The sequence below is a fragment of the Podarcis gaigeae genome (genome assembly GCF_964106915.1).
Source record: "Podarcis gaigeae genome assembly, contig: HAP1_SCAFFOLD_112, whole genome shotgun sequence".
NCBI lineage: Eukaryota > Metazoa > Chordata > Lepidosauria > Squamata > Lacertidae > Podarcis > Podarcis gaigeae.
The window spans coordinates 41,993-66,697 of record NW_028153315.1 but is presented as its reverse complement, the minus strand read 5'-3'; the positions used below and the strand labels follow the sequence as shown (position 1 = coordinate 66,697).

Here is a 24,705-nt window from a genome sequence, read left to right as displayed (position 1 = left end):
AACAGGGCTGCCTTCAGATGTCTTCTAAAAGTCTGGTAGTTGCTTATTTCATTGACAACTGGTGAGAGGGTGTTCCACTGCATGGCTGCCACTACCAAGAAGGCCCTCTGCCTGGTTCCCTGCAACTTGACGTCTCGCAGAGAGGGAACCACAAGAAGATCCTTGGTGCTGGACCCCAGTGTCTGGGTGGAATGATGGGGGTGGAGACGCTCCTTCAGGTATACTGGACCGAGGCCGTTTAGGTTTGCTATAAAGCAGGGGTGCCCAAACTTTTTTCAAAGAAGGCCAGATTTGATGTAGTAAACATGTGTGAGGGCTGACCAAAGTTGCTGACTTTTTTTCGGAATGAATTTGTTTGGCTTTAGGTCCCCAAAATGGACATTGGACCTGCCTGCTATAAAGTGTGGCTTTCAGGCCTTGGTTTATATATTTGAGTGGAGTTTATATATTATAGATAAGATGATAAGATAAGTTAAAATAAGAAAAGATGAGATGATGATAAGATAAGCTAAGGTTTATAAGATAGCTGTTTTGTGTAAATGTTTTTCTATAAGTGTTTTGCTTATCACTACTTCCTTCACAAAATAAATGGGGAGGTTGTTGGTTTGCATTTCTTAGTACAGAAAGTATTGATCTGAAATGTAGAGCTCTTTCCTGTTCTAATTAATTCAAGAGGGCTCTGGAAGAAACAAGCAGTGAGTTCCTGGTGTTTGGGTTATTCCTTCGGAGAAAGTGAGTACAGTTGGTTTAAATTGGTTCTGTTATCTCTTCTGTAAGGTCATGCTGACTATAAGAAGAGGCCAGAAGGAGCCTGGGTTTCGCTTTCTCTTTCTGTCTCGGTTCTTTCTGATGTTCTGTACACAGTATGCTTAGTGTTAAGGTTTAGACTTATTATAAGTTATAGTAAGAATTTATGTTAAGTCTGCTGCAACTGGATTTCTTATGGGCAGTGCCAATCCTGAATGTATTGGATTTGTGACCATTATGCTCATTAGTCTTCAGTAGCAGTAAAGCTCTGATGAATGAAATACAATTGCCTCTGGTCTATTTTTGGGGAATCCTGTAACGTGTTCAAATTTTACTCTGCTAACTATATATTGGAGTTCTGCTCTGGATCAATATTGAGTAGAATTCCATGTCAGGGTCTTCCTCCTGTTATTCTAAAGCAGCAATGCTGCAGCAAGCAAAGGCTCTAGCAGCTCAGTCTGCTGCTTGTGGCTGGAAAGCCAAACAGGAAGTATGTGACTGTTGCCATGAAAATGAAGGGGCAGTCCATTCTCCTTATTGAGCACAGGATGTGAGCTCAGTGTGTGTCATATGACCTGTACAGGATGTACGTGGGTGGAGTTTTGAGTTTCTCTCTGTTTGTTGAAGAGAGCAGACATCTTTTACTGTATGACTGCTAAAGACAGGAATAAAAGCATGTAGATACGTTTCTGTCTGTGTCTGATTCCCCTCCCTGGGGATATGCAGGGAGGAGGAGGAGGAGGAGAAGCAATTGGTGTGTTTTTCTCACAGCCTGAGGAAAATCGCCGGAACGGACCTCGTATGTTTTTTCCTGCCGGGGGTCGCCGGAGGGAGGTCTAAGGAATTCAGCCGGTGCCTGAATAGATAGGCACATACCTCTGACCGGGCTAGAATTCCAACAGTGGTAGCAGAAAGATGGTTTCTACGATCCATGGATGTCTGCAGAATGAGTGGCAGAGCTGCTGTATTCATTGCTCCATGCAGGCCTGAGGTGAGAAAGCTGATTCTCTGCAGCCAGAAGCTGACCAGAAGAAGCTGAAAGCCAAGCAACTGAGCCCAGGTATGAGATTTTCGGGCTTAGAAGAGTGAATGTTTTGACTTAGGCCCAAAGGAACTGTTGGAAAGGGACTTTCCAAAGCGGCCAGTGTTATAGCTGCCAGGTGCACAGAGTGTAAACAAGCCAGCTATTGGATTTTAGAGGCTTGTGTTTGAGAGCCAATGCAAGGACTCAAAATGGATGCCAAGAAGGGGGGAGGCCTGCCTTCTCCAAGCCTCCTGACCAGTGACAATTAAGCATCTTGGTCTATTAAGATGAAGGCCTTGCTGCAGAATCAGAGACTGTTTGGGGTGATTGAGAACCCCATCCCTGCAGCACCAACGCGTGCTTGGGAGTCACAGGATGTGAAGACCAGAACTGCTATAATTCTGTGTGTGTCAGACTCTCAGCTTATTCACATACAGCATTTAGAGCACGCGAAAGATGTTTGGGACACGCTGAGAAGGACACATCAGAGAGATGCAGGTTCTTCAGCGTTGCTGTATTTTGAGAAGCTGACCAACCTGAGGCTTGCGCCTGATGGAGATGTTCAAGTGCACCTGATGGAGATGAAATTTCTGCGTCAACAGATGGTGGAACGCAATTTCCGTCTGCAGGAGGAAGTGTTTTGCTTCATGGTGATAAACAGCCTGAATCGGACTTACAAAACAGTTGCCAGTCAGCTGGGGTCTCTCCCAGCAGCTGATCTAACGTCGGACAGGGTCTTTGCCGTCGTTCTGAATGAACATGACAGACTTGCCGCCCTGGAAGTCAAGGACAGGGGGAGACAAGAACGGAGTTCTGACACCCCCACTGCTGTTGCTACTGGAGAAAATGCTGTAGCGTTAAACGTTGTCCGATGCTACAATTGTGGACAGACTGGGCATCTTCAGCGGTACTGCAAGAAGCCACGTCAGCAGAAAGGAGCCAAGGGAAGCTCCACAAAGTCTGAGGCGTCAGACAAAGGTCACACCAAGCCAAAGGCAAAGACTGCAGAGGCTTTGATGTCCCTAAAAGCCACACCAGAAGTGGGGAATTCTTTCGTTTTGGACACGGGAGCGACAGTTCACATGACAGGACACAGAGGACTATTTTATACGTTTAAGAAGCAAAGCTTCGCGGTACAACAGGCCAACGGTCAAGAGCTGGAAGCTACCGGAATTGGGACTGTGTATCTTGAAAGTCTGAACTTGACTATAAACAATGTATATTTGGTTCCAGAGTTGAAGTACAATCTGCTCAGCGTTTCGCAGATTGCCAAGAAGGGACTAAAACTGTCCTATGATGCTGAGAAATGCGAGATCTACAAAGATGGAGAGTTGTATCTTTCTGCCAAAGAGAAAGATGGACTGTATTTGTTGACATTTGATCAAAGTGATTACATGGAATGTAATTCTTGTGATTCTAACATGATTTCTTTTGCAGGTGTAGCCAAGGAGAACACCAAGAAGGTGACCTCGAGGGTCAACAGGGCATTTCAGCGGGTGTATGCTGATGTGATTGGTCCTTTAGCACCATCTAGAGGCAATGCAAAGTATTACCTAATATGTGTTGATTCTTTTACAGGTTTTGTCTGGATTTATCTTTTGGAGAGACCGCAAGAAGTCTTAGAAAGGTTTAAAGAGTTTTGTGACAAGGTTAAAAATATGCATGATGCTGACATAAATTGTCTTTGCACAGATGAGAAGCCAATTTTTCTTTCACAGGATTTCCAGAGGTTCCTGAAGAAGAAAGGGATAAGACACAAAATTGCTAGTTCCGAAGAAGCTTGGAACAGATGTGTCTGTGTTAGGGTGAACAAAGAATTGCAAAAGGGAATGCATGCGCAATTGCTTAGTTCACATCTGCCACATGAGTACTGGGCTGAGTCGCTATTGTCATTTTGTTATACGTGGTTGAGAAAGTTTTCAAAAGAGTTGGGAACTTCTCCTTTTGAGAAACTGTTCCACAGAAAACCTTCTGTTGCCCATTTCAAGGTGTTTGGGTCTCATGTGAGGACAGAAGCTCCAGGTGGAGTAAAGAATGCCAGAGGCATTTTTGTGGGTTATGAAAAGGGTCTCTACAGAGTACTTTTGTCTGAATCTGGTAAGGTGATTCTCACAAAATTTCTAGAGAGTGCTCCTGAACAGGAGAGAGTGATTGTTCACACATTTCCCACAGGAAGTGATGATGATTCTGATGATGATGATGATGTTGATTTTATTGAGTTCAGTAGTACTGATGATGACAGCGATAGCTCAGACAGCTCAGTTGTCACAGTCATTGAGAGGAAATCTCACATAATGACTAGACCCTCAGAAGAGGAGGATGAACCACTGTTTACAATTGGTACTGGTTCTCCAAAGAGTCCAAAGGTTGAACCAGAAAGCAAAGAAGAGCAGCACCTCTTACGTAGGTCTGAGAGAGCAACGAAGGGTGTACCACCCAAGAGGTATTCACAAGAGTTTGCTAACTTAGCTGTTGCTGTTGTAAACGACCAAGGTCAAATTGAAGCTGTGTCTGAGTCAGAGACAAAGGCACAACAGAGAGTTGTTAACCAAGGTAATGCAGAAGCACTCATTCCTTGGAAGTCACACAACCAGAGAGGTACATTGGTAAAACCAGTGGCGGGTAGTTCCAAGGGTGGAACTGAAACAACAGGGGAATGTTATAAGTATAACAACTGTTTGTTTTCTTCTCTGGATGACGCTTTGCTCGCAGCACGCATTGATACTTTAGGGGGAGTATGTTATTCTAAAGCAGCAATGCTGCAGCAAGCAAAGGCTCTAGCAGCTCAGTCTGCTGCTTGTGGCTGGAAAGCCAAACAGGAAGTATGTGACTGTTGCCATGAAAACGAAGGGGCAGTCCATTCTCCTTATTGAGCACAGGATGTGAGCTCAGTGTGTGTCATATGACCTGTACAGGATGTACGTGGGTGGAGTTTTGAGTTTCTCTCTGTTTGTTGAAGAGAGCAGACATCTTTTACTGTATGACTGCTAAAGACAGGAATAAAAGCATGTAGATACGTTTCTGTCTGTGTCTGATTCCCCTCCCTGGGGATATGCAGGGAGGAGGAGGAGGAGAAGCAATTGGTGTGTTTTTCTCACAGCCTGAGGAAAATCGCCGGAACGGACCTCGTATGTTTTTTCCTGCCGGGGGTCGCCGGACGGAGGTCTAAGGAATTCAGCCGGTGCCTGAATAGATAGGCACATACCTCTGACCGGGCTAGAATTCCAACACCTCCATGAAATCAGTTGCCAAGAGGCAAGGCCCCCCACTCCCCACAGCTTTCCAAGCCCCCTCCTCTCTGGGGTTTCTGATTGAACACTGCGCCAATGTGCAGCCTGCCTTTGCTCCTCCATTGTCAGACATTTCCTGGCTCTGAGACACAAGCAGGGAGGGGGGCTTCTGGAAGAAGGAAAGAAGGAGAGGGAGCCATCGGTGGCTCCTCCTTCTCCTGACTCACCTCTGCCTCTCGACCTTCCTCTCCCACCTGCTTCCTTCCTCTTCTGCCTCCGATTCTGCACTGCATTCTGCCACAGAGTCTCCCAGCTCACTAAGCCCTGTTACCCCTTCAGCTTCTGACACCTCCTCTTCCCAGGCTTCTCCCTCTGACCGCTCATCCTTCTTCCACCTCCACTCCTTGGGTTCTGAGTCGTCTTCCCTTCTTGGTTCCCCGGCTGCTTCCTCCCACCATTCCTCTGTGCCCAACCAGTCCATGACATTGCTCCATCCCTTGGCCTCTGTCCGCACAAGGCAGCTTCCTCTGACCTGATCTGGTTCCACAGCCGCTGCTTCCCTTCTGCCTCCATGAAAAGGCGAATCAGAAGGTCTTGCTGGCATCCTTCTGTCACCTGCAAGAGAGAAAAGGTAATCAGGATGCCAGGAGTGCCTGCTTCTCTCACAGGTGAAACAGGGCATCTCTAACTATAGATGGGCCCTTGAGAAGCCTTACCTGCTGAGTGCATTAGGAACTTTGTGCCCATTTCATATGTTAGGTAAAGGTAAAGGGACCCCTGACCATTAGGTCCAGTCGTGGCCGACTCTGGGGTTGCGGTGCTCATCTCGCTTTATTGGCCGAGGGAACAGGCGTACAGCTTCTGGGTCATGTGGCCAGCATGACTAAGCTGCTTCTGGCGAACCAGAGCATCGCACGGAAATGCCGTTCACCTTCCCGCTGGAGCGGTACCTATTTATCTACTTGCACTTTGACGTGCTTTCGAACTGCTAGGATGGCAGGAGCAGGGACCGAGCAACGGGAGCTCAACCCGTCGCAGGGATTTGAACCGCCGACCTTCTGATCAGCAAGTCCTAGGCTCTGTGGTTTAATGCACAGCGCCACCTGCGTCCCAAATTGCATATGTTAATTGTGCAAAAATACATCTCCCCTCCTCTGGACCCCTGTTCCCAACTGTCTCCCCCCAAAACAAGATGAAAAGAACCCTCAGACAAGTTGGAAAACCAACAGAATGAGACCAAAAAGGAGAAAAACCACCATTCTCCTTACCCAGTGGCCTCTCTCTGGTGTCCAACGGAGGCCTCTCTGCCTCACAGGAATCCAGGTCCATTTCTGCAAAGAGATCCTTTCCCTGAGAAAGAAACAAGGATTCAAAATAGAGAATGGGGAGAAATACTAGAAAGAGAATGACAAGGACTTGAAGGGTGTGAGATCTCATTCCATGGATGGCTTCTCAGAAAAAGGATGGGCCATCAGTAGAGCATTATGGGATGTTCTCCGTCCTCCTTGGAGCCCCTTGGGAGTATCCAGAGCAAAGTCTCTCTCACCTGCTTTCTCTCCTCTGCCTGACTCAGGAGGAAACCTTCGGCCAGGGCCACCGCCTGTGAACTGGTCTCTGCTCCACAGTCCCTCACCCAGCTCTCCATCTCCAGTGGAAGGACAGCCAGGAACTGCTCCAAGATCACCAGGTCCAGCATCTCAGCTTTCGTGTGCCTTTCTGGCTTCAGCCACTGACGGTCAAGGTGGTAGAGTCGGCTGCAAACCTCTCGGGGTCCTTTGGCCTCCTGGCAGCAGAACTGCCTCAACTGCTGGCTCTGCACCTCTGGGCGGATGGTGTCCTCCTCACCCAGGATCTTCTGCACAGAGTTTTCCCAGAACCCCCCACTGCTCCCAGTTTGGATGGCATGGCCTCTTTCTGTTCCAGGGCCAGCTGAGTCTCGCTCACCCATCTGTGCTCTCAGGAAGCCTCTGAGAGATCGGATGGAACCCTTTGGTCTTCTGCCAAGTTCTGTCTGTCTTAAGGAGAGGCGCTAGCAAATCCTACAAAGCAAATACATTGTTCTGTTACAGAATCTGTAGGACGGGGGGGGGGGGGGGAATGGTTCCCTGAGCAAGCATGGATTGCTGGGAACCAGGGCTGGACTGCACCGCATCCCAGACCATGAGCTATCTTTTTTAAAAGAAAGAGGAGGAAGAGGAGACGAAATAAGTCTCTAGCCTTCTAGCAATGCAAAATGTGGAGGCAACTGAAGAGATTTCTGGGAGATGAATCAGCCTGGTTGCTCCTGTCTTCCAGTCAATGCATGAAGTCAGAACTGACTGACAAGGGAGTCATTTGTATCTTGTGAATAATGGATGCTTGGCTCTAGTGGGGGTCCTCACCTGGGGGTCCTCAGGAGTTGCTCCCCCCACCCCCACTCCCCTGCTTCTGTCTCCTTATTTGCACTTGGACTCTCTGCCACTCTCAAGGTAGACTCCTGGGTGGGGTCCCTTTTTCTTTGCTCCAGAGGGCCAGGTATGTATCTGGCCAACCCCCTGAGGGCCAAGTGGACGGGGCCAAAAAACATTTCCCTTGAAATTTAGGCGGCCAATTTATTATGATTATTCTCTTAGATAGGTCAACACACACACAGCCACTGATTCCAAGGTCCCTGGAGGCTCAGGGAGTAGCAGCGCCCATTTCCGGCTGCTTTGCCAGCAACAATCCCTTTGGGAGAGAGAGGATGTGGTCCTGGGATGCCCTGCTCTGGGTGCGAGGGGATTGCTGCAGTGGCCTCCGTGGGGAGCTGCCCTGGGAGACACTGGGAAACTGGTCCCCAATGCAGCAGCCAGACTTTCATTCCTTTCTCCCCATGTTTTGTTTTTTTTGGGGGGGGGGCTAGTCCACCTCCTCGTCCAGCTTTGGATAACCATTTGCCGATGTTTTGCAGTGGTGCTGAGAGACGTCACACAAAGTCCTAGGGACTCCTTTGTTTAAAGAAGAAGGTGGAATCCAAAATGAGTCCCATGAGTTTGGGACGCTCTGATCTGCAGGAAGGAGAGCGTGGCAGACCTGGCCCCTCCCTGGCAGGACCCCCTCCTCCCTGACTTGGGGTCCCCCCCTACAGGAGCACATCTGGCCCCCCAGGCACCCTCCCCTGCTGCAGCCCTGGGACCCCCACCAGACCCCAGAGAGAGAGGAGACTCACCAGATCCCAGGAGAGATAGCGAGGCAGCCCTTGCAGGAGAGACACCAAAGCGGGAAAGGACTGGGGGGGGGCCCTTGGCGCTGGAGGACCTGCCCCCCTTGCTTCCTGTCCTCTCTAGGAAGGCAGCTCAGTTCCCTTTAACCCTTGCAGGGCCGAGTCCACCTGGCTCAGCCCTCTCTCGCTTGGCAGAACCTCAGATTTTTATTATTTTTTATGGATTTAGGGGGGGGTAGCTGCCCCCCTGGCTATGCCTATGGTAAGGGATCCTTTTTTTGGGGGGGGGGGGACTTTGGCTGTGGGTTGGGCTCTGAGCATCTCCCTCGGTCCCTTGGCCAGAAAGCAGCGCAGCCCAGGCTGGAGCGCAGCGGGCGAGACCCTGCTGGTCTGGCTGGGGAGAGCGAGCCCTGCTGCAGCCAGAGGAAGGCTGGAGCATGGGGGGGGGGGAGAGGTTCCTGGGTCTCCCTCTCCTGAGGGCAACAATCTGGCCCTGAGACACACATGTTCCTCCTTTGGTTACATTCACTGTGTGGTTGCCTCATTTCAGAGGGAGTTTCTTTCATTTTACACCATTATTTCAGCTTTGAGGTCATACATGATCCCGTTAGTCTTTGTCACAGTATTTTCATCCCTCCCATTGCAAAGATCATGTTTGTTTTACTTTCTGTCTCAGAGAAAAGAGGGGCGGAAACCACTCTTCCAGTCTTCTGTCTCTAGCACTCCGCTGTTTTTCTTTGATCTCAAAGGTGGCAGTATGAGAGACCTGACTCTCACGTGCATGTTTGTTATGTTCTTTTGTTTTGTTTAACCAGCAGTAATAAAACGAGGTATGGAACAAAATAAGGTATGCAGCAGCATCTTCAAAAGTAGAGCAGCTAAGGAGCACCGAATCCTTGGTCTCCCACAGGGCTGGTCATATCATTATTAGGCAGAGACAGCATCTTCAAAAGCAGAGACAGCACCTTGCCAGCAAAGGTCCGTATAGTTAAAGCCATGGGTTTCCCAGTAGTGAGAGCTGGACCATAGAGAAGGCTGATCGCCGAAGAATGGATGCTTTTGAATTCTGGTGCTGGAGGAGACTCTTGAGAGTCCCATGGACTGCAAGAAGATCAAACCTCTCCATTCGGAAGGAAATCAGCCCTGAGTGCTCCCTGGAAGGACTGATCCTGAAGCTGAGGCTCCAAGACTTTGGCCACCTCATGAGAAGAGAAGACTCCCTGGAAAAGACCCTGATGTTGGGAAAGATAGAGGGCACAAGGAGAAGGGGACGACAGAGGACGAGGTGGTGGGACAGTGTTCTCGAAGCTACTAACATGAATTTGACCAAACTGCGGGAGCCAGTGGATGACGGGAGTGCCTGGTGTGCTCTGGTCCATGGGGTCACGAAGAGTTGGACACGACTAAACCACTAAACAACAACAACATGCAACAAAACCTCCATTGTTTCTCTTCCATTACTCTGCTGCATTTGAGGTGCTCACAGTAGCAAATGTGAGTCCGCTGCACCAGGACATGTGCTCTGCTGTTCCTGTGTTCCTGTGATCGGAGGTTCAGAGAAGGTGCTCCTGACACTCAGCCCATGCAGGAGCTGAAGACGTGGGCTTTAAAGGGTTTACGGACAGTCTGTTGGCAAACACTTTATTAATAGGAGATTACTGGACTGTGACAGGGGACCCCCCCCCCCCCAGGATCCTTTTACATCAGCAGGAAGCAAGGAACCTCATCCTAGTGTTACGGTAAATTCTGGGTGCGGAGTTGCCCTGCCACCCAGCTCGTCGGACTAGGTCCGCGGGTCCTAGCGGAAGAAATGAGTTCAGCCGGAGACGGAGCAAGATGCGGAGATCCGAGTTTATTGGCCAACAGGTTCAAGATGAGATTGAACCCCGAGAACGGGGCGACATAGACTTTTAAAAGTTCCCTCCTAGTCCCAGAATACAGTGCAGAAAAACGTCATGAATACATTATGGGAAGGTTGGGTTACACAGAAAAACGTCATGAATACATTACAGAAAGGTGGGGTTACACGGATCAGCACTTCAGGAAGGGAGGGGGAGATATGCAGAGTAAGGGATATGCATAGATAAACATGGATAAACGTCTCCTGAGTACAGGTGATGGCGAGACAATGGAGCAGATATGCATCGTCTGCCACCTGGCATTGCCCAGAGGAAGGGTTTGGCAGAACGATCCGACCGGATTAGGGTCTTCCTGAGTACGTGACCTGTCGCTCAGGAGATTATGGAAGTGGGGCAGCAACATGGAGTCCAGAGGGAACAGAGTAGAATGACGTTAAAATGGAGAAAATCGAAGCTTTGGTTGATTTTATATCATTTTCCGAAGCTTTCGGCCCCTTGCCGGTCAAGTGTATATTGTATATTAAAAGCGGAAACAAATGGATACATTGTAACAAGACTTTGACAGTTTTACGAGGTCGCTGGTTTCGGTTCCATTGTTCTCGCAGCGGGGGGCCGTCAGCAACTTGTCAGGAGGTTAAATGAGGCGTGCAAGGGCTCCCTGAGCTAGCTGCTGCAGGGGAATGCATGCTCCTGATTGGCTAAGGCGCGGCCATTATAGTCAATGGAGGACGTAGTTTGATACGGTCAACTCATGTTAAAATAGGGCGAAAGGAAGGCATAAGAAAGATGGGCTTATTCCGCCCGTATAAAGAGAAAGTGAAGGGGTATAGTGTGGTGCTTGTGCAACGGTGTAGGGGGTTTCAGGAGCTGGGCGCCGCCGAGGTCATCGCCTCGGGCCCCCTTTGAGGAGGAGGAGGAGGTGGGAAAGGTGCCCCCCCCTCTCCTTCCGTATCAGTCCCCCATTCGGAGATAGATTTGCATCAAAGTTCTGTAAGAACTTGCAAATCCTTTCTCCGCACCCTATACCCCTGTGATTTCGTACTCTCCCTCCCCCAAGTGTCTCATTTGCACATATTCAGGGAAGACGGGGGCGTTGTGGGAACGGGAATAGGCTCGGAGAGAAAGAGGGGCGGATTGAGCAGGACAGCGGAGAAGAGAGCAGCAAGGAGAGACACAGTGTATAGTACAGCAGAGCACAGAGATGCAAAGGACAACAATAAGGGCAGTAAGCAATATCACCTTAAGCAGCTGTCGGAGCCATCCGAGCTTGGGCAACCAGTTCCATAAGTCCACATCGGACAGCCCCTCGTGCTGTATCTCGGTCAACCTCCCTGCCAGCTCATGGATATTATTCAGATGTCCGGTGATATTCAGGGTTTGGTCAGTCACGTACGTACAGCACTCTGTACCTATTAATGCACACGTCCCTCCTTGGCTGGACAGCAGAAAGTCCGTCGCAATCCTGGTCTGTAAGCCCATCTGTCTCACCTCAGACAACTCCGACATCAGGGAGTCTGTGATTTGGGTTGTTTCTTGCATAAACTTAAGGAGGATGTCAGTAAGTCGAAGGATGTCGACGTGGTTAGATCCTGCCCCGTAGGCGGGGAAGAGTGCCCGACCTACGGTCTCTCCGTTTGCAGCGACGTCGGATAGGTCTGATAGTCCCTTCTGGTCCCTTTTATTCCTCTGCCTCCCTGGGGCAGATGAGGGACTACTCTTATGCCCGGGACGATGTAACCGACGAAGCAGGAACCCGACATATGTGGACTCACCCAGGTATATGCGCGGTGGCCGCATACCCAAAACAAGCCACTGAGGTAGGATTCCATCCTTCCTGAGGCAAAGGCTTGTAATAACAGAGAGTCAGTGTGTTGAGGTAGCCAGGTTAGAGGGTGTCCGATGACAGCGGCCCAAGCGAGAGTAAGATTTTGGAAAGTCCGGGATCCTGTCACATCGGTGACGGTGGCTTGGCCGTTAGGTAGAAGTTCCAAGTTGGAGGTGCAGGTACTGGACCCGATGAATGTCCCTTCTCCGGTAAAGGTGCGGCAAAGGGGTCCCTTTGTAGGGCCAGTCAGATAAAGGTATTGATGGGTCAAGTTCAATGCAGTTAAATTCCAAGAGGCCACGTCTCCAGACTGGAACTGTTGTATAGTTACTGGAAACGGAACGAGAGGGAGGCTTTGCTGGAGGTGGCTGGGTGCATGGGCGCAGACCCAGCATTCCGGGTAGGGTGCCTCCTGAGCCACTCGGCTGAGGAGTTTGATATAGGAGTTCTGCTCCCAGGAGGAAAGAAGATCTTCTCCCGGGAGAGAGGCGTCGCTGCCGAGCTGACGAGGTGCCGTGCCGAGAGGATGAAGTGGGTCGGTGGTATTGAGGAGTCGCCGGTCCCTGGCTATGCCCCCACATCTCAAAGGTCCAGCGGTATCCCACGTGGGGGGGCGAGAGGGGTGTGCTGGGTGGTACCAACCTTCTAGGTACTCTGCCCCCTTCCAGTCGTGGGTGGCTCTGAGGTTCCAAAGGCAGCAGAACCCCCTCAGGCAAAGTCCTTGAAGCTGGGGTTTTTGGGGTTCCGGGGTCATGAGGAGGCATTGGAATCCGAAAATCAGGTTGTCCGAGGGGTCAGTTGTGTCAGTGTAGGACGATGTGGCCCCTCCTTTTTCGATTTCGGTCCAATTAGGGTTTCTCAAAAGTTCCCCGCCTCCATAAAGGAAATGAGTCCCGTTTTTACATTGGAGGCGGTAGTAGGAGCGGTCAATGGTGACGGCGGCTGACCCAATCCGGTGTAAGTTTTTGTCTCAAACGAAGAGTTCCCAGTATTCATTATCAGTTAGTCGGGGTACGAGGGAATGGCGCAGCAGTGTCCGAGATTCGGGGAGGCAGAAGTCAAAGTCCCCCATTCGGTCAGGATTCGACTTCCCCCCAGTTTCCACTTGGTGGTAGTCTAAGAAATGGTAGTCCGTGGGTAGTCCAATACAGTGGTCCGTGGGTGTAGCTGCAGATTGGGTCAGGGTTCCGACGAAGAGGAAGATGAAAAGGAGGTCCATGATCAGCTGTCAAAGGAGCTGTCAAAGGAGCTGTCAAAGGAGCTGTCAAAGGAGCTGTCAAACGAGAGGAGCTGTCAAACTGGTTGTCAGAGGAGCTGTCAAACGAGCTGTCAAAGGAGCTGTCAAACGAGAGGAGCTGTCAAACGAGTTGTCAAAGGAGCTGTCAAAGGAGCTGTCAAACGAGAGGAGCTGTCAAACGCGCTGTCAAAGGAGCCGTCGAATGAGCTGTCAAACGAGGGGAGCTGTCAAACGCGCTTCAGGCGCAGCTTGATAGAGTCGGAATCCGGGATGATCTCGGATGTCCAGTTGGGTGTTGCTGTTTCAGGTCCGGTCTGTTGAGCCCGAATTTGGCCCTGATCTGGTCCGGTCTGTTGGGCCCGATTCTGACCCCGATCTGGTCCGGTCTGTTGGGCCCGATTCTGACCCCGATCTGGTCCGGTCTGTTGGGCCCGATTCTGACCCCGATCTGGTCCGGTCTGTTGGTTGTCGTCGTCGTCGATGTATGAAGTTGGTGGGGTGGGCGGAGTCGAGAAGGTGAAGTCCTCGCCGAGACTGTCCTCTGGCTCTTGGGGAGGGGGCGATGACTTACACCTAGTGTGGTGTAGCCAGGAGTTCTTTTCACCTACTTTCACGGCGGTTGGTGAGGTCAAAAGGACCTGGTAGGGACCTTCCCACGCGGGTTGGAGCGGTTCCTTTTGATAGACCTTGGTTAGGATCCAGTCTCCAGGATGGAAGGAGTGGGCTTGGACATCAATGGGTAGGTTCTGTCCTTCAATGGCGGCGTACTGGTGGAGGAGTTGTAGCTGTGTCTGGAGCTGAATAACATAATTAGTAAGTTCTGCTTCTCCCAGTTCCAGTTCTGAGAGTGGGAATAGAGTGTTGTAGACTGGAGGGGGTCTCCCAAATAGGAGTTCGAACAGGGAGAGTTTTAAACGTTCAGTTGGGGCACTACGTATGTTGTGGAGAACCAGTGGGAGTGCATTGACCCACTTCAGGCCCGTAAGGTTGCAAAGTTTTCCCAACTGTATTTTTATTTCTTGGTTCATTCGTTCTACTTGGCCAGAGGATTGTGGGTGATATGGTGTGTGGAGGTCCCACCTAATTTGGAGGGCCTTGGCCACCAGTTGCACTATTTCGGCAGTAAAGTGAGTTCCCCTGTCGCTGTCTAGGCGGCGAGGTATTCCATATCGGGGAATAATATCTTGTAGGAGAGCCCTAGCAACTACAGATGTGGTAGCTTTTCGGCAAGGGAATCCCTCCACCCATGAAGAGAATTGGTCCACTATAATTAAAGCGTGTTTAAAACCCTGGCATTGGGGCAGATCGATAAAGTCGAGTTGTAAGTTCTCGAAAGGGACAAAGGTCCATGGTCTAGCTCCTGGTGGTCTCCTGGGTTCGCGCTTGGGATTGAAGCGGTGACAGGTTATGCAATTCTTTGATGCTGCTGCGGCGGCGGCAGCTATCCCTGGGGCATACCAAGATCTAATAACATGTTCCATCAACCTCCCTTTTCCCCAGTGTGTCCGTTGGTGAAGAATCCTCACTCATTTTGGAGTCCAGGCCTTTGGAAGGACGGTTCTTCCATCGGGGAGGACCCAGATGCCGTTTTGTTCCGTGGCCCCTATAGATTGCCACATGGCCCTTTCGTCCCCTGGGGCAGATTTGTAAATTTCTGTTAAGTCTAGGTCGGCGGGTAGCTGCAAGGCTTGGAATTCAGAGTCGTTGTTAGGGATACGAAGGGCAGCTATCTGTGCGGCTTTGTTGGCTCGTCTATTCCCTTTGGAGACCAAGTCCCTGCCTTTGGTATGGGCTTTGCAGTGGACAACGGCTATTGCGGCGGGCAAGTGAATTGCCGTCAGAAGTCGTTCTACCAGAGCGGCATGTGAAATTTGGGATCCGGCGGCGGTCAGGAAACCTCTCTGAAGCCAAATTTGGCCGGTTGTATGCACCAACCCGAAACAGTATTTACTGTCCGTATAAATGGTTATCCTTTTCCCTTCGCCAATCTCACAGGCGCGTATAAGCGCAATTAACTCGGCGGCTTGGGCACTGTATTGTGGGTTGATTGGATTTGACTCTAGCACTTCGAAGTCAGAGACCACTGCATACCCAGTCTTTCTTACCCCGTCAATAACTTTAGAACTGCCATCGGTATACATTATTAAGTCTGCATTTTCCAGGGGAAGGTGATCTAAATCTTCCCGGGGTTTTTCAGCTTGTCAGACTATGGTAGCGCAGTCATGATGCGGAGTGCCATCGTCAGGAAGGGGTAGCAAGGTGGCTGGATTTAGGGAATTGACACGCTTAATTGTGACATTAGACGGGGTTAATAGGAGGGCCTCGTACCGGTTGAGGCAGGAGTTTGAGAAATGGTGACATCCCTTTAGGGTTAGGAGGGTTGAGACCGAGTGGGGCACATGAATTGTGATCTCATGGCCCAAGACAGTTTCTTGAGCTTTCTCCAGGAGGAGTGCAGCAGCAGCGATAGCTCTTAGGCAACTGACTGCCCCTTTCGCCGTGGTGTCAAGTTGCAAACTGTAATAGGCTACTGGCCTTTCCTGGTCTCGAAAGGGTTGGGTTAGGACACCTGAGGCAACTCCCATCTGTTCATGAATGAACAAGTTAAAGGGGACCCGGTAGTCGGGCAATCCTAAGGCAGGAGCGGATCTCAGTTCTCGTTTTAAACGTTCAAAGGATTTATAAGCTTCCTCTTCCCAGACCAATGTGTCTGGGTGGTCCTGGCGGGTCATGGCGGTTAAAGGCTTCATTATTTCGCCGTAGCCAGCAATCCATGCTCGACAAAAGCCGGCCATGCCAAGGAAGCCGCGCAACTGTCGCTTTGTTTTTGGGAGGGGAATTTTAGTGACCATTTCAACTCTGTCGGTGGCGAGGCTTCGGGTAGCCACTCCCAAGATGTGCCCGAGGTACTTTACTTCTTGTTTACAGTATTGGAGTTTCTTTGGGGACACTTTATGTCCCTTCCTCGCTAGTTCAGATAGGAGGTGTTTAGTGTCTATTTTGCATGCCTCTTCGCTAGTAGAGCATAATAAGAGATCATCTACGTAGAGCAAGAGGGCGGAGCTTGCAGGGAGATGGATGTCCTGTAAATCTTGGTGTAAGATGGCTGAAAATATTGCAGGTGATTCCACATATCCCTGGGGTAACCTTGTCCAAGTTAACTGACTGGGTCCCCAGGTAAAAGCGAAAAGGAATTGGCTAGCTGGGTCCAGGGGTATGCTGAAGAAGGCGGAGCATAAGTCCGCGGCAGAGTACCAAGTTGTTCCTGCCGGAATTGCGTTCAGGAGAGAGTTTGGGTTACCCACCACTGGGTGTCGGGGTATTACGAACTGGTTTACTAGTCTCAGGTCCTGGACAAAGCGGTATCGGACTGGGGCTCCCTCTTTTGAGGGCTTCTTTACGGGGAGCACGGGGGTATTACAGGGCGAGGCGCATGGAACTAGGATCCCTTTCTCGAGGAAGTCCTCGATCATGGGTGTTAATCCTTCGATGGCTTCTTTAGGCAAGGGGGATTGCTTGGTACAAGGGAAGGGTAGGTCGGTTCTGTAGGTGATCTTAACGGGAGTGGCTGATATTAGGAGTCCGACAGAGGTTGATTCAGTGCCCCACAAGGAAGGGGGTAATTCATTCTCTAACTCCGGAGGGAGTTCGGGAAACTGACGGTCCAATTTCGCTTCCTGTACGATACCCTGGAACGCGGGGATGGAGTCCTCGGGCATATATAGGTAGATGCCATCCGAGGAACATTTTATGGTGGCGTTGAGTTTACAAAGGAGGTCTCTGCCGAGGAGGTTAACAGGACTGCTAGTTAAAAGGAAGGTGTGTTCTGCTAATAGGGGTCCCAGGGTGACTTTAGCCGGTTGCGAGAGTGGGCAAGTGCGGGGTATCCCGTCTAGTCCCATTACTTTCTTGGTCACTGTCCCTGGTTCCAGATGACTATCGGTTAGGGTGGAATATGTAGCCCCTGTGTCCAGTAGACATTGATAGGGGTGGCCATCGATCTCGATAGTGCAGACAGGATCTTCAGGTGACAATGCTATCACGGGGCAGATGGTTTGGGTTGGACTTTGACTGGGATCCCCTTCTAGTTGTCAGTAAGTGTCTTGGTCATCAGGTGGCGGCTGGTTTGGGGGGTGCAAGGGAGGAGCCGTGGCGTTTGCCCAAGGGTGAGTAGGCGCGTCTATGGCTGGCATTTGAGTTCTTGGGCCCGGTTGAGGTCGTTGGGTCTGAGGCATTTGGTTCGGATGCAATGGCGGGGTGTAGCCCTCCGGTTGGTGGTTAGCGTGCCCCTGGGTTAGATTGGCTTGCGGGGGAAAAGGAGGATGGCTCGTTCGGGTAGGAAATGGCTTGGAGTCCTGCCCCCCATAGGATGGTGTGTTGAGGTAGGGGCAGAATCTTTTTATGTGTCCCTCCTCTTGGCAGTAATAGCACCCCCCGGTACCTGGCCCCCCTTGTCTATAGGGATTTGGGGGTCCTCCACCCCGGACTCCCCTACCTCGGTTGAGACCTCTACCTCGGTTAAGGCCATAAGTAGTTTCCATACTTAAAGCCAAAATCTGTTCGGCCTTGGATTTTGTTTCCTTTTTCCTTCTTTCATCTCGAGAGTTGTAGACGGATTTTGCAATGGATAAGATTTCGCTTACGCTCTTTCCATCGTATCCAATTTGGAGATTTAGAGCTTTCCTAATGTCTGGGCAGGCCTGATCCTTGAAGAAACCTTTAACGATTACTTCATGCTGTGGATTTTCGGGGTCTATCTCTCCCCACGTCTTGATGGCAGAAACCAATCTGGTATAATAATCAGACGGGTGTTCATTTGGTCCCTGCATTATCGTCTGGACTTTGGTCCAATTTACGGTACGTTGTCCGGCAGCCTTTACGCCGTCTAGAATGGCTTTCTTAAATAGGTTCAGGTACCAGATTCCGTTAGTGGTGTTGTAATCCCATGCAGGTTCTACTCGGAGGCATTGCGCTGTGAGAGCCTGCAATCCTTGGGGCCGTCCCCTCTGATAGTCGGGTGATTCTATTGCTTCCCCCGCTTTTGTTAGAATATCTGCCTTCTCTGCCTCATTGAAGAGGGCGTTCAGAAGGACATGGACATCTGGCCAGGTGGGGTTATGGGTGGAAAAGATGGCACTGATTTGGCGGTGGCATTTGTCGGGGTCGTCCCTTAGAGAGGGCATCTGGTTTGACCACGTTACGAGGTCTGAGGTATAGAAGGGTTGATGTGTATATACCATTCGCGGGGGTCCATCAGGTTGGAGAGGCGGAATCGGCAAAGCCCTTAGGGGCATCTGGATCGCGGTAGAGCTCACAGTAGAGCTGACTTGTTCAGAAGTTCCTGGAGCTCCTGCACTATGATCTAGGGGTTCTGCGGTGGGCTCACAAGATTCTGAGGGGAGAGGGCTGTTTCTGGCTCGGACGGGGTCCTCAACTGTGTTGCGAAGCGTTGAGGGGGGGATTTTAGTTTTTGCCTGCCTAGGGTCTTTCTGGTCCCTTTTAGCCTGTAGCCTTGTGACTCTTTTGTTCTCATTGTTTTGTGCCCCTTCATCCCCCGTATCTTCATCACTACTTGAGCTGCTACTAGGCGGTGGTGGTGGTGGTCCTCTAAAGTAAAACGGAATCAGGGCCTGTTGTACATCATCGTCTATGGAGTGCCCTTCGTAAGGGGGGGGCATGGGCTGTCTTCCGGGATTCAATATAGGTAGCTGGTAGGATGTAGTCTCTTTCGGGGCTTGGAGGAATCCCTTTACGGCCTCAAAGGTAGCCAGATATTCCAGCTGATGGGGTTTTTCCTCCATCAAGTATTTCTTTAGGCGGTTCAAGCGCTCTTCATTAAACGAACCCCCTGCCGGCCAACGCAATTCGGGCTTGGCGGAGGCGGTGCTGGCGGGCCAGATTTCAGAACAGAGGTCCTCTAATTTTTGCTTCGATAATAATTTGTGGCCCGGAATCGTCTTCCAATACGTGATGACAAATTGGAGAGGAGAGTCAGGGTCCTTCTGAGACTGAGATGGCTTTCTAGAAGCCTTCTTCCCAGAGTGAGCCCGCTCGCGTTTGGAAGCCTGGGTACCCATTTTATGTTTTACGCGTGTCTAGACAGAAAGAGGGAAGAGAAAGGGTGGTAAGGATTGGTATATACCTAATACAGGGATTTATAGTAAAGAGGGGTCTTTAGTCGCTTGGCAACTTCCTTAGAGGGTTTTTAAAGAGCTCTAGCTATCCGGTTCCTTATATTTCCTTCCTATTTCCTTAGTCAATAACCTGGGGTCCCTTTCCACTCTGCCGATCCCGCCCAATTCCTCATGGGCTATCCCTCCTGGCAACCTCCTACCTATCGTCAATCTCAGGAAAAGGGGCCCTACTGAACGCCCGCGCCGTGCGGTGCCAGATCGGGTGGTCCCTGGATAGAATTTTGGGTCGAAAATCCCCCTTGCTTTCGGAAGCGGGCTTACGATACACGTGGTACGTAGCCCGACCGGTGCGGCTGGGATTAGGATAGAAAGCAAGACCACTTCCTGCCCCCTAGAAAGGACGCTCGGGAAGTTCGGAAAAAGAACTCCAACACCTTGCTTTCAACTGGGATACCCGTTGCGGAGAGTCGGCTATCTTTCATTTTTTTAAAAAAAAAATTTTATTCAATTTTTTAAACACATACAAAAAAGACAAGCACAACACACAATAAAGACAAACTAAAACAAAAACAAACATGTATAATTTCACAATCTTATTTTCGTATACCTTCTTTCATCCGACTTCCCCATACCTCCCTTTCACTGCATCCTTATTTTACAATTTTTTAGCAACCCGTCAATCCATTTATCCATTTAATTCCCTTTCATTAAGTTCCCCTTAATTTATTAGTTACAGCTGTAATTCTCTACTTCTTACCCCTTGACATCTAACCCTCCTCAATTTTACAACAATTTTTGAGATACATTTTAAATTTCTTCCAGTCTTCTTCCACTGTCTTTTTCCCCTGGTCGTGGATTCTGCCGGTCATCTCTGCCAGTCCCATAAAGTCAATCACCTTTGTTTGCCATTCTTCCAGAGTAGGTAGTTCTTGCATCTTCCAATACTTTGCCAGAAGAATTCTTGCTGCTGTGGTAGCATACATAAAAAAAGTCCTGTCCTTCTTTGGCACCAATTGGCCAACCATGCCCAGGAGAAAAGCCTCAGGTTTCTTAGGAAAGGTCCACTTAAGGACTTTCTTAATTTCATTATAGATCATTTCCCAGAAGGCTTTGATCCTCGGGCAGGTCCACCAAAGGTGATAAAAGGTACCTTCCGTCTCATTACATTTCCAACATTTGTTATTGGGCAAATGATAGATTTTTGCAAGTTTGACTGGGGTCATGTACCACCTGTAGATCATTTTCATTATGTTTTCTTTTAAGGCATTACATGCCGTAAATTTAACACCAGTGGTCCATAACTGTTCCCAGTCGGCAAACATAATGTCATGACCAATGTCTTGTGCCCATTTAATCATAGCTGATTTCACCGTTTCATCCTGTGTATTCCATTTTAACAGCAGATTATACATTCTTGACAGATTCTTAGTATTGGGTTCTAACAGTTCTGTTTCTAACTTTGACCTCTCCTTCTGAAATCCTATTTTCCTGTCTTGTTTGAATGTCTCGTTTATCTGATGGTAATGTAACCAATCTCTAACTTTGGACTGTAATTTCTCATAACTTTGAAGTTTAACCCTTTCGCCTTCATATTCTAGAATTTCACAATATTTTGGCCATTTAGATTCCATATTAAGTTTTTTAACCCCCTTAGCTTCCATTGGTGACAGCCACCTGGGAGTTTTAGTATCCAACAGATCCTTATATCTAATCCAGACATTGTATAATGCTTTTCTGACAATATGTTTTTTGAAACCCTTATATACCTTTACCTTGTCATACCATAGATATGCATGCCAACCAAAGCTATTGTCATACCCTTCCAAATCCAAAATGTCTGTATTCTCAAGAAGTAGCCAGTCTTTCAACCAGCAAAAAGCTGCCGATTCATAATAGAGTCTTAAGTCCGGCAGGGCAAACCCCCCTCTGTCTTTTGCGTCAGTTAGAATCTTAAATTTTATTCTGGGCTTTTTGCCCTGCCAGACAAATTTTGATATATCTTTCTGCCACTTCTTGAAACAGTCCATCTTGTCCAATATTTGTAAGGTTTGAAATAAAAACAACATTCTAGGCAATACATTCATCTTGATAGTAGCAATTCGGCCTAACAAGGAGAGTTTCAACCTTGACCATATTTCTAGGTCTTTCTTTACTTCTGACCAGCATTTTTCATAATTGTCTTTAAATAAATTCACATTCTTAGATGTTAAGTTTACCCCCAGGTATTTCACTTTTTTCGTTTTTTCCAGACCTGTTTCACTCTGAAATTTCTCTCTTTCCTCTGTAGTTGTTTTTTTCTAACACTTTCGTTTTCTGTTTATTAAGTTTGAATCCTGCTACTTGACCAAAAATCTCGATTAGCTCTAATACTCTTTTAGTACTAGTGTCTGGCTGTTGCAAAGTCAATACTAGGTCATCTGCAAATGCTCTTAGTTTATAGTGTCTAACTCCGACCTGAACTCCTTTAACCAACTGGTCCCCTCTAATCATGTTTAACAAAACCTCCAGGACCGATATAAAAAGCAAAGGGGATATTGGGCACCCCTGTCGTGTGCCTTTTTCAATAGGAATTTCTTCCGTTACCACATTGTTTACAATTAACTTTGCTTTTTGTTTAGAATATATTGCACCTATACCGTTTTCGAAACCTTGGCCTACCCCCATCCCTTGGAGATTCTTCTTCATAAAACTCCAACAAATGTTGTCAAAGGCTTTCTCTGCATCCACAAAAATCAAAACCGCCTTTCTGTTAACGTCAACTTCTAATAACTCCAAAATGTCTATAATGTTCCTCACATTATCTGACATATGTCTCCCTGGGAGAAAGCCAGTTTGGTCTTTATGAATCTCCCCTATCAACACTCTCTTCAGTCTTTTTGCCAAAATGTCTGCAAAAATTTTGTAATCCACATTAAGTAAAGATATTGGGCGGTAGTTTTTAACCTGGTTCTTTTCAGACTCTGTTTTCGGTATAAGTGAGATGAAAGCTTCTTTCCACGATTCAGGTGCCTTTTTCCCCTCCATAATTTCATTACAAACTTCCTTCAATGATTGCATCAACCATTCCTTCAACGCTTTATAATATCTAGCGGTCAAACCATCTGGTCCTGGTGATTTTCCCAATTGCATGTTCTGAATGGCACCCTCTATTTCTTGATCTGTTATTTTTTCATTCAAAATCATTTTACTTTGTTCTGAAATTTTTGGTAGACCATATTTTCTAATAAATTCTTCTATTTCTTGCTCATTGACTGGCCCTTGTGCATACAATTTCCTAAAAAAACTTTGAAAGCAATTACTTATCTCATTAGGTTTGTGGATAATCTTTCCGTCCATTTCTAGACTTGTCACGGTGTTCAATTTCTGTCTCTTTTTCAATTGCCATGACAGAAGTTTCCCACATTTATCCGCTGATTCAAATGTCTTTTGTCTCATCTGCTTTATTTTCCATTCTATTTCTTGATTCATCAATTCCATATATTGCATCTGGTGATACTTTATTTCTCTCAGAATCTCATGAGACTTTGGTTTGGACCTCAATTTCTTTTCTCCTTCTTTCATTTTTTCTAAGATTTTTTCTTTCCTCTCATTTTGTTTTTTCCTCTTTATAGAGTTCTGTTGAATTAGGAAACCTCGCATCACGGCTTTGCTTGCGTCCCAAATTGTTCTTTTCTCCACATCTGTTCTCAAGTTTATCTCGAAATAATCTTTCAATGCCTTTTGGGCCTTCTTGTGAATCTCTTCATCTTTAAGTAGGGTGTCATTCATTCTCCATCTAAAGGATCCAGTTGTTGTTAGTTTCATCTCCACCTTTACAGCGTTATGGTCGGAGCAGGTTTTTGGGGAGATTTCTACTTTTTTTACTCTTGGCGCCAGGCTACTAGTAACCCATATTTGGTCAATTCTTGTCCATGTCATTTTTGCTTCAGAGAAAAAGGTTCCCTCTCTCTCAAGAGGGTTCCTTGTTCTCCAGATGTCAATCAGATCCATAGTTTCAGTCATTTCGAAAAAAGTCTTTAGTAGTCTCCCTTCCTTAGATATCACTTGTCTCTGTGCTTTGTCCGTGTTTGTGGAGACAACTCCGTTCATATCTCCCATCATTACGATTTTATAGTCCAGGAAGTCCATTAAAGTCTCGTGCAACTTCTTAAAGAATTTGGCCTTCCCTTCATTTGGTGCATAAATTCCAACTATCAAAATTTTTTCTCCTTGAACTTGTATTTCAATTGCCAGATATCTCCCTTGTTCATCTTTAAATATCATTTTTGGGAACAATTTTTCTTTTGCATAAATCACTACGCCTCTTTTCTTCACTTTATCTGATGAAATGAATTCCTGTCCAAGTTTCTTATTTATTAATAATTTACTGTGTATTCTGGCAATGTAGGTTTCTTGCAAACATATTAGGTCTAATTGTTCTCTCTTCAAAATATGAAAAACTTGCCGTCTTTTTCGGGGAAGGTTCAAACCGTTACAATTCCAGCTAAGAAGTTGCAGAGACATTTTGTTACTTAATATCTGTTCCTCCAACTGCTCCCAGTTTTTGTTCTTCCTCTGATGGTGGTAAAAGCTCGAATGATAGATTTGCGATGTCAGTTGGTTCTTTCTCCTCTACCGTCCCTTTCTGTAGATCTTCCAGGTATCTCCCCAGAAACTGTTCTTTATCTTGAATTGTTCTTATTTTTATCTTCCTTCCTTTGAAATTAAAAGATAGTCCTTGTGGGAATTCCCACCTGAAAGGAATGATATTTTTCTTCAGCAGGTCGACCAAGTCTTTAAATAAGGTTCTCACCTCCAAAATATATTTAGGGATATCTTTAAAAATCTGTACTTGACAATTCTGGATCACCAGCGCCTTTTGATAGTGCAGGTTCAATATTTTATCTCTTTCTTCCTTGGATCTCAGTGTAATCAGGCAGTCCCTTGGTTTCTTCCCCTGTCTCCTGCCAAGCCGAAAGGCCATTGTTATTTCAAGCTCATCTTTTTCCTCCCATTCTTCATGCCAAAATTCTGCAAAGTTGTTTCTAAGGAATTCCGCAAGGTCATCCCCCTCACTCTCAGGTACCAGTCTTAATTTCAGGTTTTTCTCCTTTCTCTGTAGTTCCAGTAAGGACAGGGCTGCATCATGTTCATTTACTTTTTTTCTAATCGGTTCAAACTTTTCCCTTGTCTCTTCTGCAGTATTTTTTGCACTTTCCACAATCTTTCGTGTCTCAGAACTTTCTTGAATTAGTCTATTTATAGAGTCTGTGTTAGATGATACGCTTGCTGTGTTCAAATCCAATCTTGCTGTCAGTTCTGTCAATTTTTTGGAATTCTCTGTGGATTGCTTTGTTAGTGCCTCCAAAGATTGATTTATTTTTAACAATGCCTGTGTCATAGGATCCATAGATGCTGTTATTGTCTTTTCCTGTGCAGCTGGTGTTGTTCCTGATGTTGAGCCCCTTCTCTTCTGCTGTGCTTGCTTT

General features: G+C 47.8%; 1 protein-coding gene across 1 annotated transcript in view; it reads right to left on the bottom strand.

Annotated features, from left to right (window-relative positions):
- The window catches only part of LOC310837179 (uncharacterized protein), a 62,627-nt gene that overhangs the window by 6,448 nt on the left and 31,474 nt on the right, over positions 1-24,705 (bottom strand). Inside the window, exons 3-4 of the mRNA XM_083757330.1 lie at positions 6,270-6,351; positions 5,534-5,616 (exon numbers count right to left, since the gene is read on the bottom strand). Of these exons, the coding sequence (XP_083613456.1) occupies positions 5,534-5,616; positions 6,270-6,351 (165 nt within the window). The remainder of the gene's footprint in view (positions 1-5,533; positions 5,617-6,269; positions 6,352-24,705) is intronic.